Source organism: Meleagris gallopavo, chromosome 1 (assembly GCF_905368555.1).
Source record: "Meleagris gallopavo chromosome 1, MGAL_WU_HG_1.1, whole genome shotgun sequence".
Classification (NCBI taxonomy): Eukaryota; Metazoa; Chordata; class Aves; order Galliformes; family Phasianidae; genus Meleagris; species Meleagris gallopavo.
Genome location: NC_139404.1, coordinates 100,967,445 through 100,983,912, shown reverse-complemented (window position 1 = coordinate 100,983,912; position 16,468 = coordinate 100,967,445). Strand labels below are relative to the sequence as shown.

Below are 16,468 nucleotides of genomic sequence, written 5' to 3'. Positions count from 1 at the left end.
ATAACATGGTCTTCTCTGATTGTGAGCTCTGGGACAGGCAAGAAAAACTAGGACTTTGTAACAAGAGTTAATTTAAGGCAGTAATAGAAGAGAATCTTTTTGAAGGAATGTTCCTCCGGTGAAAAATGTGATATTGGTGGGCAGTTATCTGTAGATGTGGAACAGGGATGAAAAAGTAGACTGAATATAGCTGTCTCAAGCTGATTAGGGACATAAAAAAAAAAAAAACTGTCATGAGGGAGGTATTGAACAATATCCATAGGTCAGTTGACCTCTTGCACATTTAGTTTTAGGTAGCTGAGGTGGGGCTTATTGTTATGGCCAACAGAATTTGTAAAGAATAATTATTTTTTTTAGGCATGTGTTAGGTATCATGCCTAAATGATTGCAGACTCAAAGACAACGTGGTAGCTATAAAAGCAATAATAATACTATAATAAATTTTTATACTGTGCACTTTTATGGTCAGTAGAAGAGTTTCAAAAAGCTACATGCACTGGTTCTTGTTGGAAAAGGTAAGTATTTTGATCTACATTGTTGGAATCAAGAATTATTACCACCTTTGTCAGCATTACTCAAAAACATAGAAGAAAGCTGCACCATAGCATAAATAAGGACTTGTAGCAGATCTAGATTCTTTCAAGATTGCATTCTGTTACACTTCCAGTTTTTTTTATAGATTTGCTTTGACTCCTGCCCTTCAAGCTGAGCCATATGGATGCATTTATTTGTCCAAATCTTGCAGTGAGGCTCTGTGCTGACTCAGAGGTCTCCTTACATAGTGCAGCTTGCATATGGAGCTTCAGTTGCTCACCCAGCTCTTTAGATCTTAGTTTCATTGGCATTCATATGGCTATGAACTTACTACATACAGATAAAGATGTTGCTGACTAAAGAGCAGTAGATCACAAAATAGACTTCATGAGCTATTCTTACATAGTAAAACTTGAAAGGAGGACTCTTGATTTGTTGCATTGCTAATATGATGACATTTCTTGTCATATACAGGTTGTAGGTGGAATTGTAACGCTGGATATTTTTACCAATAAGTAGCAGAGTTTACTCTGGATGAAATTGAAATGAGACTGCTTAGATGTATTTCCCAAGAACCTCATAATCGTTTTGCAGAAAATCATTCTGCTACAAAGGAGTGACCTTGTCTGTGTTCTTTAAAAAGTGTATTACAGATTGAATTGGACTTGGAAATGAGATTTGTTTTCACTTCTTGTCAGTGAAGGATGTACAGCCTGGGCTCGTGCTGTTTGAGAGGATAAATGATCTTTTAAATGATTCTTCCATAGCATGTAACATCAGAAATCAATGAAGAAACAACTTCTATATTAGTTTATAGTATATTCATTAGGATATTCAGATGGGCTTAAAAGATTCATCTTCCCTATCTCACAGAAAACTTTTTCCTAGGTTCAATTCAATAAAACAATGCCAGGAATGCTAGCGTTTGTGTTCATTATATATATGTCTTGGTTTACTTTGGGAATCCTATTTTTGGTCTGTTCATTTTCTCTTTTTGAAAAATGCAGTTATATAACTACTTGAGCAGCTTGGTTTAATTGCCACAACTTAATTGCAGTGAGGAAAAATCTAGATGGTCTTGTCTTTTAATACAGATCTTACAGAGGGTTCGTTCTTGGTTTTCCTCAGTACTTTCTCAAGCAGCTTTTGACTCTACAGGGTATGTTTTCCAAGCTATTTAGTTATGTTCTTGTACCTATATTTTCATTTTAGGTCCAAGTGTTCCATACTCTGATCTTATTTCTGTTACTTAAATACTTTGGTTTCATCTGCTGTTCACTATCACCACGCTGTTTCTCATTATTCTTCATCATTTTGCTAAAATAAGTAAATAAATAAAATCTTCTCTGTCCTTTGTATTTCTTTCTGTCACCTTTGCCTTAATCTTTCTATTTGGTCTTTATGCCCTTCCCTCCCTCAGCTGTCTGCATTTGTACTTTTTTATTTGCTTCATCATTTATTTCCTTCTCTTCAATGATCTCATTTTTGTTGCTCCCTGGTGTCCTGTATGAACCTTCTCAGCCTCTGTTAATGGAAACTGAAAGCGCATCTATCTTTGGTGAAGCTGTAGTTTGCTTTGTGGCTTTATGGAGAGTTGTATGAAATAGTGGGCAGTAGTTGTGTTTCTCTCAAATAGTTGCTTAAGGATGAAAGGGTGTAATATGAGTTTAATTTTCTTGTATCGCACTGCAATTGGACTGAACAAAAAACTGAGGAGATTGAATTGTCAAGAATACCTACACACTGTGAATAGTGAAAATACGTATATTGAATACTAATATCTGAACACAGCCTATGGAAAAAATGTTTTTCTTCTGCTCTGTTAAGTCTCTTAAAGAAGAGACTTTAGAAAATCTTAAGCCTCTTACCCTTGATCTGAAAAGGTGATTTTATCAGGTTATACAAAGCCTTAGGCTTTCTCTGCTATCAACGACTACGACGATGCTCTGAGGTCTGACAAAAATAATTGTGTGTTGGGTAGGAGTTATTTCTGTCAAATTTTCACATCACCCCACAACACTGGAATTGATATATAATTATTCTAGAAGTAGAAGGCTTTAAATATCTTGTTACCAGTTCCTTCAACCTGCCAGACCACACACTCTCTCTCTATTGATTTTTAATATTTGATACTATCTCCAGTTTCTATTCAGTTTAACGACTCAGACTTCTACTTTGCGCCTGGCCATAATAGCCTCTTGGAATTTATTAGAATCTATCAGATAGTTATCTCAAATATAATGACCTCAAAATGGGTATATATTGATGAGAGTAAGCAGAAGATGATGAAATGCTGTTACTGAAGGAATTAAATTATTGCCATGCTGAAAAGTAATTTACTATAAGATTTTTTCACTTGTTTATTTAATAGTTGCTAGTTAAACATCCTTAAAGCTGTAGGAAATACATATTTTTAAAAACTGTTTTGAAATGATGTTAATGTTCCAGCCCTAACTTGGAAATGTGTGAAACTTAGAGCTCTTAAATACACTCAATTTAACGGCTGTTGCATACAATACTGCTCTTTTCCAGCTTCTGTGGCCATAAATTCAGAATGCGATGGAAATCTTGCTGCAGTATTTTCATTTTTTTTCTACAACTGCAGCTGAAGGAAGCTGTACTCTGGTAGCAGTGTTTGTTTTTAAAAACTTTGATATACAATTGAAATAATCTTTTATTAAAACAGGGATTTTTATTATTATGAAATCTGGTGGCTTAAAATATAGGAAACTGTTAGGTTTCAGTACTATCAGTTACCTCTTCCACGTTCCCTGTGAAGTCTAGAAATAAGTTCGAATGTTAACATGTACTGTTATATTCTTGATATCTTACAGCATGATCACCTTTTTGTATGCATTTAGGTACAACAGTATTTCTCTGCACAAAATACAGTAAACTTACAACTTGCTTTTGGTAAATGTCAAATACTCTATTGAGTTTTGAGTTGAAGATATGAAGAGTATAAAAGCTACAATTTCATAACATGCATGAAATTTCATGCTATCTAAATATATACTAAAATACTGTGTGCAAGATTAAGACTAATATGTGGGATCCACTCCTGCTCTTCTTACAGGCTGATTAGTACCAGTCTTTTCCTGATAATTGATGAAAGCGTTCTTCGTGTTTCCAGTTCATGCTTTGCAGTGAGGGAAAAATAGAAAACCTCTGTCACTTTACATCATCCAGTTTAATTTCTTTTCCAAGGTAGTTTATATAATTATCTGTACCCTTTGACAGCTAAGACTTAAGAGATGATACTCCAATCATTTCCTATTGTCAGTAATTTCCTTTACCTATTTACTACTTGTTCAGGATCTTGACATCTCTCCAATTAACAGGAAGTAAAATACTTTGCCAGTTGAACTTGCATGCCAGCTTCAACTTCCAGAGCATATCATAAGTGATAAGACATTAGAGAGCTGCCGTGCATTTGGTTAAGCAGAGTGGTAAAATATACTGAGTTAGCTAGGAAGAATGCTTTAATCCTTTAATTTACCAAACTATTGCTTGTTTCACCTGTACAACTTCAGAGACCACTTGAGCTTGAGGTCAGGTATGAGGCTTAAGACAGAAAGCAGCCCACATGCAGAGCACATTCATCTGAAATAACTGCCACTGCCCTTTCACTGTTCTTGAGGTTTATGGGATAGTTGGCAGGCCTATGTCTATAAAAGCAGTGGAGCTTGCAAGTTAATTTGTGCCAGGAATGCATCTTTTTGACAATGCACTTAGTGTTGGAAAATATTCATCACAGCAACTGGCTGTAATACCAATTTGTCACAGCACTATAGAATACATAACTTAAAACACAGAAGTCTAGCGCTAGCATTTCAAATTCTAAGTAGTGCTATTGCAAGGAAGTATCTCACATAATAAGTACAAAGTCTTTTATTTGAATGAATAAAAAAAATTACTACAGTTACTCTTATGCCAGTCACTCTACAACAACCTGTTGCTTTGTTGAAAGGCTCTTTGTATTCAGTTGTCTTACTGCTTCCCAAATTAGCAATAAATGGGACATTACTTCATAAATGTGTCCCTTTCCTGCCATCTCCAGCATGAATTGCCTGTATCTGCTGGATTTTATTTTCTCTGGTATGAAAACAGAACTGAATCATGCATCTTGATGAAGTTGAGGCCAATTTCCAGTAGTGTAGATGAAATCTTAAGAAAAACATATTTTTGCAGTTCATTGTGAGTGTTTTACATTTGTCATTTAGTGCCTAGGAGCTATAACTGGATGAATTCAGTTATCTGTTTAAATTGTAAATTTTAACTATCATCTTAGCGAATGGAAGTGGATAACTTCTGTTACCACAATTTCTTCACCTGTATTAACTTATAATTATTTTTCACCCTTGGTTCATTTGTGGAGCCAGTGCCTTTTTTAAAAGCAGTTGGATAAAGCTTTGGATTGAAAAGAGAAACATTTTAAGTCCTAAACACATTTCTCACATTCTTTTTATTCCTTCATCTTTTTTTTTTGTGTGTGTGTGTCTGTGTGTACTCTGTGGAACTTGCTGTGTCTCAGTTACAACCTTAGCATAAAGGAGTGTTTGGGAAAATTTCTTTGTATTTACTGGCAGCAGTCTGATTTGATGTAATGTGAAGAATTACATGTTTTTTCCTGATAAATATTTAAATTCATGGTTACAAATCGTAATAGAAGGATCATGGAGCAAAGTGTTGCAGAGATGTCTGTGAGGCCGTCAAAGGACTGCCCCTCACTACGAGAAAGACACAGAGGCCCAGGAGCATGTTCAGAGATGAGCAACAAAGCTCATGAGAAGTCTGTAGCACAAGTCTTATGAGGAGCAACTGAGGTAACTGGGGTTGTTCAGGCTGGAGAAGAGGAGGCTCAGGGGAGACCTTACTGCTCTCTACCACCACCTGAAAGGAGGTTGTGATGAGTTGGGAGTCAGCCTCTTGTCCTGTGTAACTGGCAATAGGAATGGCCTCAAGTTGCAGCAGGGGAGATTCAGGTTGGATTTTAGGAAAAGTTTCTTCTCTGACAGAGTGGTCAGGCACTGGCACAGGCTCCCCAGGCAGGTGGTGAAGTTACCGTCCATGGAGGTGTTCCAGAAATGTTTAGATGTTGTACTGAGGGACATGGTTTAGTGGGAAATATTGACAGGTGAATGGTTTACTGGATGATCTTGGAGGTCTTTTCCAACTTTGGTGATTCTGTGATTCTATGAAATAAAATTATAACATATCAAAGGAAGATAGGAACAGTCTTTGCAATTTAAAGTTCAAAATGGAACATAACTCTTTAAGCATGGTTTTAGCCTTGATGGGTAATAAAAACAATGGAAAAACCCATATATTAAGAAAGAAAGGCTTATCACTCTGAAACACTGAATGGGATTGGCTTCTCCTTGGTGTGTTAATTCTCTTCATGTCACCTCTGTCTGAAAACTCTTTCAATTAAAGTAGTAGACATTTTTAAACAATGTGCTTTCTAGTCTGCTTTAGGAATATTCATCTAATTTAAAAGAATTTTGGAAGTTAAGAGAATTCCTGAAAAGGAAAGCCCCGGAACTGCTGATCCTTTTACTGTTTTTGAAATATGATCCCTAACTATAACTACTACAGAGCAATTTTTAATTTGGTAAAAAGATGCATATACTTTTTTTTTCTGACAACAGGATATATTTCTTTTGTCTAGTCTGTTAGCCTATTTATGTCTTCTGATTCCCCAGTGCTGCAGTCAGAATTCCTCAGTTTTTATGAAGAACACTTTACTTTCAAAGACTTCTGTGGTGTCTTAAAGATAATTGTCAAAACATGAGGAGAAAATAAATGTACAGGATAAATAAAACTCAGTCGAATGATTATAATCAGGCTGAATGATAAATATGCAGTTGAAAAGGATGGACCTTAACATCAATGAAAATCTTAGCGGGAATTCATATTATTGTAATCTCTGCTGAAAATTAGAAAGGAGTTGAGTGATCTGAAGGACAGGATTTCCAGGTTCTGAGCATAATCAGCACAGTTCACAGTTCTGCCAATAGCTTCCAAGCAGGCAGATGGGCTGGCAATTCACAAGGTGAAAGATCAGGCCCTCAGAACTCAGTCTTAAAGTAATGAACAATTATGAAGACTGATGATGGAGGATATTCATAAGATTTGTGTAAGCACACAAATTCTTTTTCCAGAATTCAAAATGGCCCCTCTGAGTCTTTGGGTTACGGTTTTGTCTCTTGCAGTTCATGATAAAATAGGTGTTTGAGGCAGTTGGTGGCATTATAGATGTGATTGCAGTCATTTCTGGAGTGAGAACAATCGTCTGTATATATAATGCAGTAGATCGTTATTTATGCATCATATATAAATACACTTAGTGTTATGTGCCACAGTATTGATCTCAGTACTGAAAAACATACTTGTTTGGCACTTTGTTTCCAAGTATTAAATTATGTTAATTAAACATGCCTTCACAAAACACATCCTCGTATATCCTTTTCCCAGCATATATTACAATAATTTTCTTACATCTCATACAAGCCTTTTCCAGTCTTCATTTGTCTTATATTGTGTAGCCAGTAACTTACCTGCTTTGTAATAAAAATGCAACAGCATTTTCTTTTACTGTTGTTTAGAGTCCATTCATTGGATTTACTATCGCTCTGTAACAGGAGTAGCTTATTCACAGAAGAATGAGTCTACCATCTTGTAAAGCTGTTCATTTCACAAGGTAGCAGTAGCAATAAAAGAAAACCTTCTTGCTGAAGATACACCACAAGCGCTTGTGATTGTCAGAAGTGCTATAATTAGATGTGATCACAGTCAACAACTGAAAGCTTTGATCTTAATCCTTCATTAACATTGATATTGCCGTTATGTATGTGGAAATTAGAAGCAATGAATGCATTCACTGAATGCTGCATAGTAGTTAAGTAATGTTCTCAGTACAAACGGCTTCCCATATTACATGCAACAGCCACACTCATCCAGAAAGATGGCATCTACCTACCTCCTCTACTTTATGTCTGCGTGGTGAGTGACTCATTCATTTCACTGGAGATGCTGATATGGATTGTTTATTTTTATGCAAAATAGGACATAGGGTCTGGAGGAGGATATTTTTTCAAGTTTTTTTTTTTTTAATATTTAATAATTGCTAGATAGCAAAATTTATTTACAGCATAATTTGGCTTTACTATTGAACCTATGTCTCTACAAATGCTAGAACTTTTAAGTATAATTAAAAAAAAAATCTGTTTGGGAATTTACAAGTAGATGTTTGAAGAAAATGTCATCTGATACTGCATTTTTTCCACAGCTATCAATACAAACTTGTTGGTCAGTCTTCAAGCAATATACTAAAATTAGTTGCATTAGAAAACAAGCAATGCATAGAAAATAAAACCTCCTTCGAAAAGCAGAGGTGGTCAAAAATGAGATCAGGCTGCAGATTTTTAAGGAATTCCTACACGTATCTGATGTCTGACCAAATGTTCCCAATTTACTATGAGAAAACATGCAATACATCTGTAGAAGTAAAACTCGCAAACGTTTTGGAATCGAAAAGGTAGATTTTGTGCCAAGAGCCATGAAGACATTAAAATGTTTCTGCTGTATTGCAGAAGAAGGGAGGCCCAGTGTTTTTTGTATCTCTTTTCATTTGAGGCAGTGAGCTTCCAGTTACTGTTATGTTGGAATCACAAGTCCTTTAAAGCATGCTGTAGGTAATATACTTTTTAGTTCAGATGGAGAAGTTCTCACATAAACATTTGCATGCTTTGTACATATGGAGATCAAAATCTCGTAGGGTTATTTGTTTTTAGAGCTGATTATTTTGTCAAAAAAAATGCTACTGATTTCAGATTATGTGGATAGCTAACCAGTCACAAGAGAATTGCTTCAAACTGTTTCAAACCATTATACCTCAGTTACTTCATTCTGATAAAATTATTGTTAGAAATCTTCTCTCGAGATTTTCTAAATCAAGCTGGTATCCGACTTAGTCATGGATGAGTGTAAATGATGGAGCTCCTTAACATAACTGAAATTAGACCTTTATTGTACTTCAGGCCTGGACTGGTTTTGAGCTAAGATTCTTCATCAATTGCTTTATTTTGGTTTAGACATTGAAAAACTCTTTTGCTATCTGAATTCTTTGTTCGCCCTTTGGAATTTTCCATTCCTCTGACCCTGCTTTGGTGTCTTGTGTATCGTTGGAAAATCTACATTGGAGAGGCCACATGTGCAGGTTGGGAGCTTTTGATAATCAAACCTTAAATGTACAACTGTCTTAACTGATCTCACTGCAAATTCTGGTGACCTTTTTTCCTGTTCAATAAATTAAAGGTTAAATTTGCATAATTTATTGGACAGTTATTTAAATCATCGCTTCTTTCCATTCACATTTGTACAGACTTAAGGTGGGAGTTGCGTGGGGAATTATAGAAGATGGGAAAAGATGGAGAATAACATGCTGGAGCTCTTCCCCATTTCTGCCCTGTGCCAACACCTGCTGCTTCCTGCAGAGGATGGCTTAGGCAAGGGCAGATTTTCTATGCAAGGCCAAGTGTAACTGCAGAACTTGCTGCCTTGCTTGCCTAACCGTGTTCTGAATGTTAAGTTTTATGCTGGTTTGGAGAGAAAAAAATGAGAGTCATGGAAGACAAACCCAGCAATGTCAGTCAAACATCACAACAGGGTATTACATTTCTTGCAGATGCCCCCAGGCTTCCAAAGGGCATAATGGGAGAGTGTTGCTTTAAACTTGCCCAGCTCATTCCTAGGAGTGTTTGATTAGCCTGTGCCAGTAAATAGTAGTACCTTGCAATTGAGTGTTTTTAAATTTCTCCCTGGTTTGAAGTAAACTTTTATTTCGATTTTTTTAAGTGGAATTAAAATGTACTACACTTAACTAAAGCTCCAGGGAAAAAAATGAAGATTAAATTAGTTTGGTGCTTGAGAGATTAAAGAGGAAAGATATTTTAAAATACTTTGTACCATTACAGAAATGTTTTTGCTCCATTCAAGCTCTGGATGAGTTGTTTTTGGAATTTGCTTTCCCCGCTGGTTAGAGCCATTCCTGCCAGCAACACTGCACCCCAGCAGAAACTGCTTCATACACTTGTGCACAACTTTAATGGCTCTAGAAGTCTTTACTAGCTGAAAGTTTTTGTCTTAAAATCCAGTTAGACTTTTTGTGCACATGGGGACAGTAGGCTCATGGATCTGATTTTTCCAGTAGTGAACAATACAGATAGCTAACAGGAGGTTACAGATTGATATATGCACTAGTAGCTGTCTTCCACTGACCATTGTACATTAAAGACCTGGCAGAGGAGATGAGATTTACAGAACTTGTACCTGACTGCCTTGTAGTTAATTTAAAAATCTCATTTTAACTCTTCCTTGGTTTGGCATTTGGAATTATATATTTCTAATACTGCAAAAGCAAAAGAACTTTTATGCTTTTATAATGGTATTGTAGGATTTAAATTGTCTGAAGTTGTAAGAGACACTAAATACTAAGAGTAGGATTCTATTTTTCAACTTTATAGCTTGTCAGGAAGCTTATTTGCTCCTGTTTGTTATAATACTTAGTAATATACAGGTTTATGGAATGTATATTTTTGAAACATCTGAAAATGATGGAAGGACAATTTTTGCTGCCTGTGATTTCTCCATTGGATTCCTTGTAGATTTTTTCAATCAAGCAAGCCTTTCATTACTTCCAGTAAGTAACTTATATAATCCACAGTGCAATTCCCATCAACAGCATCCTAAACCCATCGGTGCCTTTTACATGGAGCATGTAGTGATATCCCAAATGCAATCGAGGCCAAAGGCTTTCTCGTCATTGTTTTGTTTGTTTTTGTTTTGCATTTGAGTTTAGACATCTAATGGAAAAATTGACAATTAGTTTATTTTATTAAAATTTGAGGATGTATTTCACTGAGTGGTGATGCACTGGGACAGATTGCCCAAGGAGGCTGAGGATGCCCCATCCCTGGAGGCATTCGAGGCCTGACTGGATGTGGCTGTGGGCAGCCTGGTCTGGTGGTTGGAGACCCTGCGCATAGCAGGGGGGTTGAAACTTGATGATCATTGTGGTCCTTTTCAACCCACGCCATTCTGTAATTCTATGACTGACAAATGGGGAACATGTACTTATAACAATTGATTAAAAAAAATAAATAAATCAGCCAGTGTAAGTGTCTTTATATTTCAACATATTGGGCAGAATAAATATTGGTTGATATTGCTCAGCCTAAACTTCAGATTAAAGTTTGCTTCTTCTGAACACTTTGAGGTTGGAGGATGGGGCCAGGGAATTCTGGTGTTTTTTTTTTTTCTTACCTGTATCAGTAAGTAATAGCAGTAGAATGTATTACCTGTGTCAGTAATCTATTGTATGTGTAGTCACAGGAATTTAATGAAATCCTGTGCAGCTGTGTGTACAGTCTTTATTCGTTTATTAAGTTTTTTTAAACTAAGTTAGCAGTTGTTGAACAAATAGTGACCAGGGAGATTAATTATAAAATAAAGATCTTTAGGGGCAATGTAGTAGAAACAAAATGGTCAGTCATCGTTAAAGAATTTTTTTTTAAATTGCTATTATGTCCATAGCACAAAAATGCTAGACTACTTAATCTAGGAGTCGTTGGATGTTACTACATAATTAAACGATTGTTGCTTGAATTACCCCAAATGCACCTCTTTCCGATACCAGTGTGATAGGTACTGCCTCGTTATCTGACAGCAATGGCTAGATATTAGTGCATGCTTTCTGATTACTTCCAGCTTTATTAGTCGGAGTTGTTACAAATAAAGTAAATGCCTAAGAGGCAAACTGTTCTTAAGGAAAAGATTTGAAGTATTTCATTAGGGTGCCTTGAGGTCCAAAGGTGCTTTAAAATGTATTTGTGTTGGCATTTGTGTTACAGTTTGCCTTTTAAAAAATAAACTAATATACACAGCATGTCATTCTGCAAAGGGCGTTCTGCAGTTTTATGTACGTTAGCCAACACGGGGTTTTTTTTTTTTCCCCTGTAATTCTTTCCTTTGGCAATGGTTTCTAACTTGTTTGAATGATACTGCTTTGCTCGTTCTGAAGAGTTTCTCCTGGATTATATAATGGGAGAGAAATCGAGAAATCTTTTTACATATTTATATGTATTTCCTGCACGTACTATATCTGACTAAACCACGTTGTTATTATTCTCCTCTGAGGTTACGCTAATGGCTTTATTCTGATGGAAATTAGAACAGATGTTTCTTGCCTGGTTCAACCAAATTTTATCTGTACTAAAGTAGAAATTCTGCTTTTTTTCCCTCTCCCTTCCCTCTCTCAAAATTCTACCTCAGTCCCTACCACAGCTGCTAGCACTCCTGATGCTGTTGACAAATACTTGGAGACACCTGGGGATGAAAATGAACATGCTCATTTCCAGAAAGCCAAGGAGAGACTTGAAGCTAAGCATCGTGAAAGGATGTCTCAGGTAAGAGATCTCTTTGTCCATGAATATGGTAGAGAGCTTTGTCTCTCAAGTCATAAGATGTTTTTATTTTCCTGTTTCTCAAGGCTTCTGCCAGCTGTCCTGCCCATCTGCAATGCTGTAAATATACCAGTTACTGCCTCTCTGAATACATTTAAGAATTTAGTAGGCAAGGACAAAGGTTTGTGCTTGGATTACAGTTGTAAACCTAAGCTGCTACACTTATTTGTAATTTGCTGGTAAAAAGGAAAAAAAAAAGTCTGTTAACAGTTGCTCTCACCTTTGTTTTAAGGTGTGTGGTTTGTAATATTGTTCCTATCTTAAAAGAAAGAACTTGACCACTGTTATTCATCCTTCTTTTGCAGAGGCTAAGCTAGATTGCATGTGATTAGCTTCATTTTCCAGGTGTACATATACATGGTAATGCTATGGGGTAACTTAAGCTTGTATATATTTATCTAATGCTCTTGAGCCTCAAGGTAACATAAAATGCATCTAATGCCAAAGCAAAGAGGAAAAATCAGTGCTTTTGATCTCAACTAATCCAATTGACTCCTTTTTATTTTCCTTAAACCAGAGAGTTTTGTGTAGCCTGAAACTATGTACTGTTTTTAATCTTATTGAACACTAGGAGATGAGCTATTTATTCTTTCAGAAATAGAGTTTGTAATAGAAATACCAATAAAAATTGTGATAGTTCTACTTCAGTAACAATGAAGAAAAACTATAGAAGGTTTAAAGGACAGCCTGTGATATAAGTACTTTTTTTTTAAGATGGAACAACTAAAAAGAATTCATGTAGTACAATTCAGATGAGCTTTGTATACCATATAGATACTTCAGTAACTTTACCCTGTGTTGCATTTTCAGTTTCCATATATTACTGACACATTATCCTTTAGATTTTCACTATAAAGTTTGACTGAGCCTGAAATTACCCTCATAGAAAGTCTCCCTCTATTAGCACTGTAGATATGTATCTTCTTGTAAGTAAGCCAGGACATCTTACATGAAGCAGTTGTTATTTGAGATCCCATACAGTAGATCTGGCACTTACATGGTAGCAGCATAAGTTTTCTTCATCTAGCCTCCACTTCGGAAGAATCATAGCACAAAGAAGGCATCTCTTTCTTACAAAGAGGAAACTGATGCAAATTACTGCTTGTTAAAGTGTTAAAAGTCTGGTCATATTATCTTTCCCTTGGAAGTTTAAACAATTTCGTGGAGGTGACCTGTAACCAAGCTGGTAGCAGGAAGGGGTGCAGCTGGAGACTAAGCTCAAGAGCAGTGTGGGTCAGCAGGAAAGCGAGCTGGATGAGCAGCAGCTAATAGGACAAAGATGTGCTGTGCTCCCACTGAGGCAGCAGCTCATTGCAGCTGAGACATTTAGTCCTCTGCAGCCACTTATTCCCTTCCCTTTCCTGAAGAAGTCCTTTTAGGAATGCTGTCAAGACAAGTGCCCTGAAATGGAAGGGCAGTTAGTAGGGAAGGCAGCTTTTCCCAAAACAGTCCTTGAATTCTCTGCTTATTTTCAAGTTTGCCTCTAACATTAAATATGCAGTGTAAAGATTGATCTGAATAATAAAGAGCAGTATTTCTGTTAAAACTGTGTATTTATTTTCCACAAAGCTGAAAGGTTTGGGCAGAAGAACTAATGAAATACATAGGAGAGAGCACTGTCAGTGCTTGAGGCTAACAAAGCTAACTGGGAAAGCTACTGAACTGTAGCTGCAGAAAACTTGTGGGTAAATGCCCTGCACATTCAACTATGTGCATTTGGGGGAACTTTATAAATGAATGCTGTGGTTCAAGAGTTTGACGGAAGATCATGCTGGTGTTACCATGTGTTCTGCCCTCATTAGCATGTTCCCAGCCATCCTTGCTGTCAACGCTAATGAGCATACAGCTGTGGGGTGAGGTAGGTCAGCTCCCTCATCTCATTGCCATGTCACTCTTATAAAAAAAAAAATAATAATAACCAGCTCTGGACAGTTCAGCAAGCTAAATCAGATCTGGGAAAGAGCAGCACGATAGGAACCTCAAGAAAGAGAGAATTGATCTGTAGTATGCCCAGGCTGATGATTAAATTGCAGCTTAAAGTTATATGCCTTGAAGTATGCAAAACACCTGCAGAGCTTTTAAGAAGAAAGTTCACATAAGTTTTTAACAATTATTTTTTACCACTGTGAGTAAAGTCTTGTACAGCATTGAACTAACCTCTCCCACTAATTGTTCTAAGAAGAAAAGATCTTCTTAGCAGGTAGAAGTAGGTAGAAGCTTACCAGTCCATGTCTTGTTTCCAGTGGGAACTGTGATATCTCTGTGTCCCATATCAGTCTTCGTCTCTGGCCATTTGTTTAAAATTTGGGTTTTACGCTTTTTTTAAAATCATGAATTTTCTTAACATGTTTTTAATTAAAAATTAATTTGAAGCTGTTACTTGTTATATTAAAAATAATACTGAATAAGTTAACTGAACCTTTGTTTCTTAAGTTTTTCTTTAAGATTTAAAAAAAGATCATGAGACTCACTAGCTCTGCCTCCAGCTGCACTGAATATATTTATTCCTTTTTGTTTACTCAAATAGTAGTTCAAACTTCATTACTTTCAAAGCTGAGAAGTGGGTACTAACTAAGGAGCAGAGAAGTCCATTTTTCTTCTATGGAAAGACAGGAAATGTCAACTCTTAGAAAGTGTTCTTTTTGTACAGTGACCTGATACACCTCTAGTTCATGCAGTTTAAATCCCTTCTGCTCTTAGGAGTCCATGCCTCCAGACCACCAAGTTTTTCTGCCTTTATGTCTGCACATGCCAGGAGGAACAATGCTTATAAACTTTTCTAGGCAGTATTGTAAAGAACATTGCATTAGCATATGATTTTTAACTTTTCTTGAGTTTGCAAATTAACAGGAAAACTACATTCCCATGCAAACAGGGCGACCAATCACATGCAACATTTAGATGTTTGCTGTTCTTTTATATATAAGAAGGAGAAGTTATGTTTATTTATCTCAGGTACCCTAGCTGTTTCCTGATTTGATACAATCCTTCTTTTCCTCTTTCTTTTTCCAGATCGTTAACACAGTACAATTCCCTCACTTAAACAGTTGCTGGTAAATAGCCTGGTGAAACCAAATATTGAATCTTACTCAAGGGAGCAGTATATTTAAACTTCTTTTTTTTCCTCAGCAAAACATCTTGAGACATTCTGGAGTCAATTACTATTGACAGTGTTTTGGGGATCATACTGTGCTTAATACTTAAGATAGGAACTTAATGATACTTTGTCTCTGAGAATAGCCTTGCTTCTTGGAATTGCAGTTCCAAGGCAAGCATCTGGAAACACTACGGTCCTCAACCTGGCTGAACATCAACGCAAAAGCCTAGTGTTGGGTTCAAGATTTTATTACTGTGGTGAGAGGATAGTTTTACAAATGAAACACAAAGTGGGTCTGAACCGAAGTGTTTGATCTTGTTTGTCTTCAAAAGATGTACAGGAAAATGCATTGTCTGTGTCTAGACTCGTAGGAGAAGAAGATAAGGCCAAAAACAACTCAGAAAGTAATTTCCCTATATTGAATACAGGCTTCAGTTAATCATGGGCTGCTTACTTTACAGCTTCTCCCTCACTATACAGTGTACCTTCATTTTAAGGCATTTTTGGAAGAAGCCTCCCTTAGTAAGTGAGAGTAAAAAGTTTCTTATAAAATATCAAGTACACTTCTTATCTCATACCAAGGGGCATGACCAAGCATGACAGCAGTCAGTGTGTTTGGAGGGGTGCCAGAGTGTTATCAGAGCTCCGTTATTTGTTCATCAGGTAGAGTCGCATCACAAACCCATAGTAGCTGATGGTGTTGATTTGTAAGAGGATGTGGGTAACCGGAGTTGTCTGGCTATTCAACAGCACTAAGGGTCATTGCATGCTACTTGTTCCCACATCTTTGAGGTACTTGCTGACTTTTAGCACCATATTCCCTGGATTTCCCTGCCTCAGCTGTTCTGTGTTTCCTTCTCTAAAACTGTCAACTTAGGAGATCACAAATACCAACTCACCCCCAGTTACAGTCAAGGCTTTTTGAAGAGATCTAATGATGTTATTACCAGAAAAAGAGTCAAGACTTAAGTGTGCAAGAAAAACCCTTGACAAACATAGGCATCATATTGTAATGGTTTTGACAAGCTAACTAAGCAAGCCTTAAGTCAAGGACGTCTGCTGTTGTGATTGGTGTAACCCAAATGCCTGTTCAAAATTCTTTCATTACTGTATTCTTCTGTGCACCAATGTAAAAAAAATGTGAATAAATTCTACTGGTTTCAGTGTAGTGAGATTTTGTACTTAGCATTTCTCTTAATAGTGAATGACACTTTTCTTGCATCCTTTCTCCCTCTTGCTGTCCTCTACAGCCCAATTTCTAAAGGAAATAACCAGGAAGTAAGTCCCAAGTCCAGAAGAAGTTTGACTTTGA

General features: G+C 36.6%; 1 protein-coding gene across 2 annotated transcripts in view; it reads left to right on the top strand.

Annotated features, from left to right (window-relative positions):
- Window positions 1–16,468, top strand: part of APP (amyloid beta precursor protein) — a 201,823-nt gene that overhangs the window by 128,249 nt on the left and 57,106 nt on the right. For both annotated transcript variants that reach the window (XM_085241509.1, XM_085241500.1), the window contains one exon: window positions 11,869–12,002. In XM_085241509.1, the coding sequence (XP_085097635.1) occupies window positions 11,869–12,002 (134 nt within the window). The remainder of the gene's footprint in view (window positions 1–11,868; window positions 12,003–16,468) is intronic.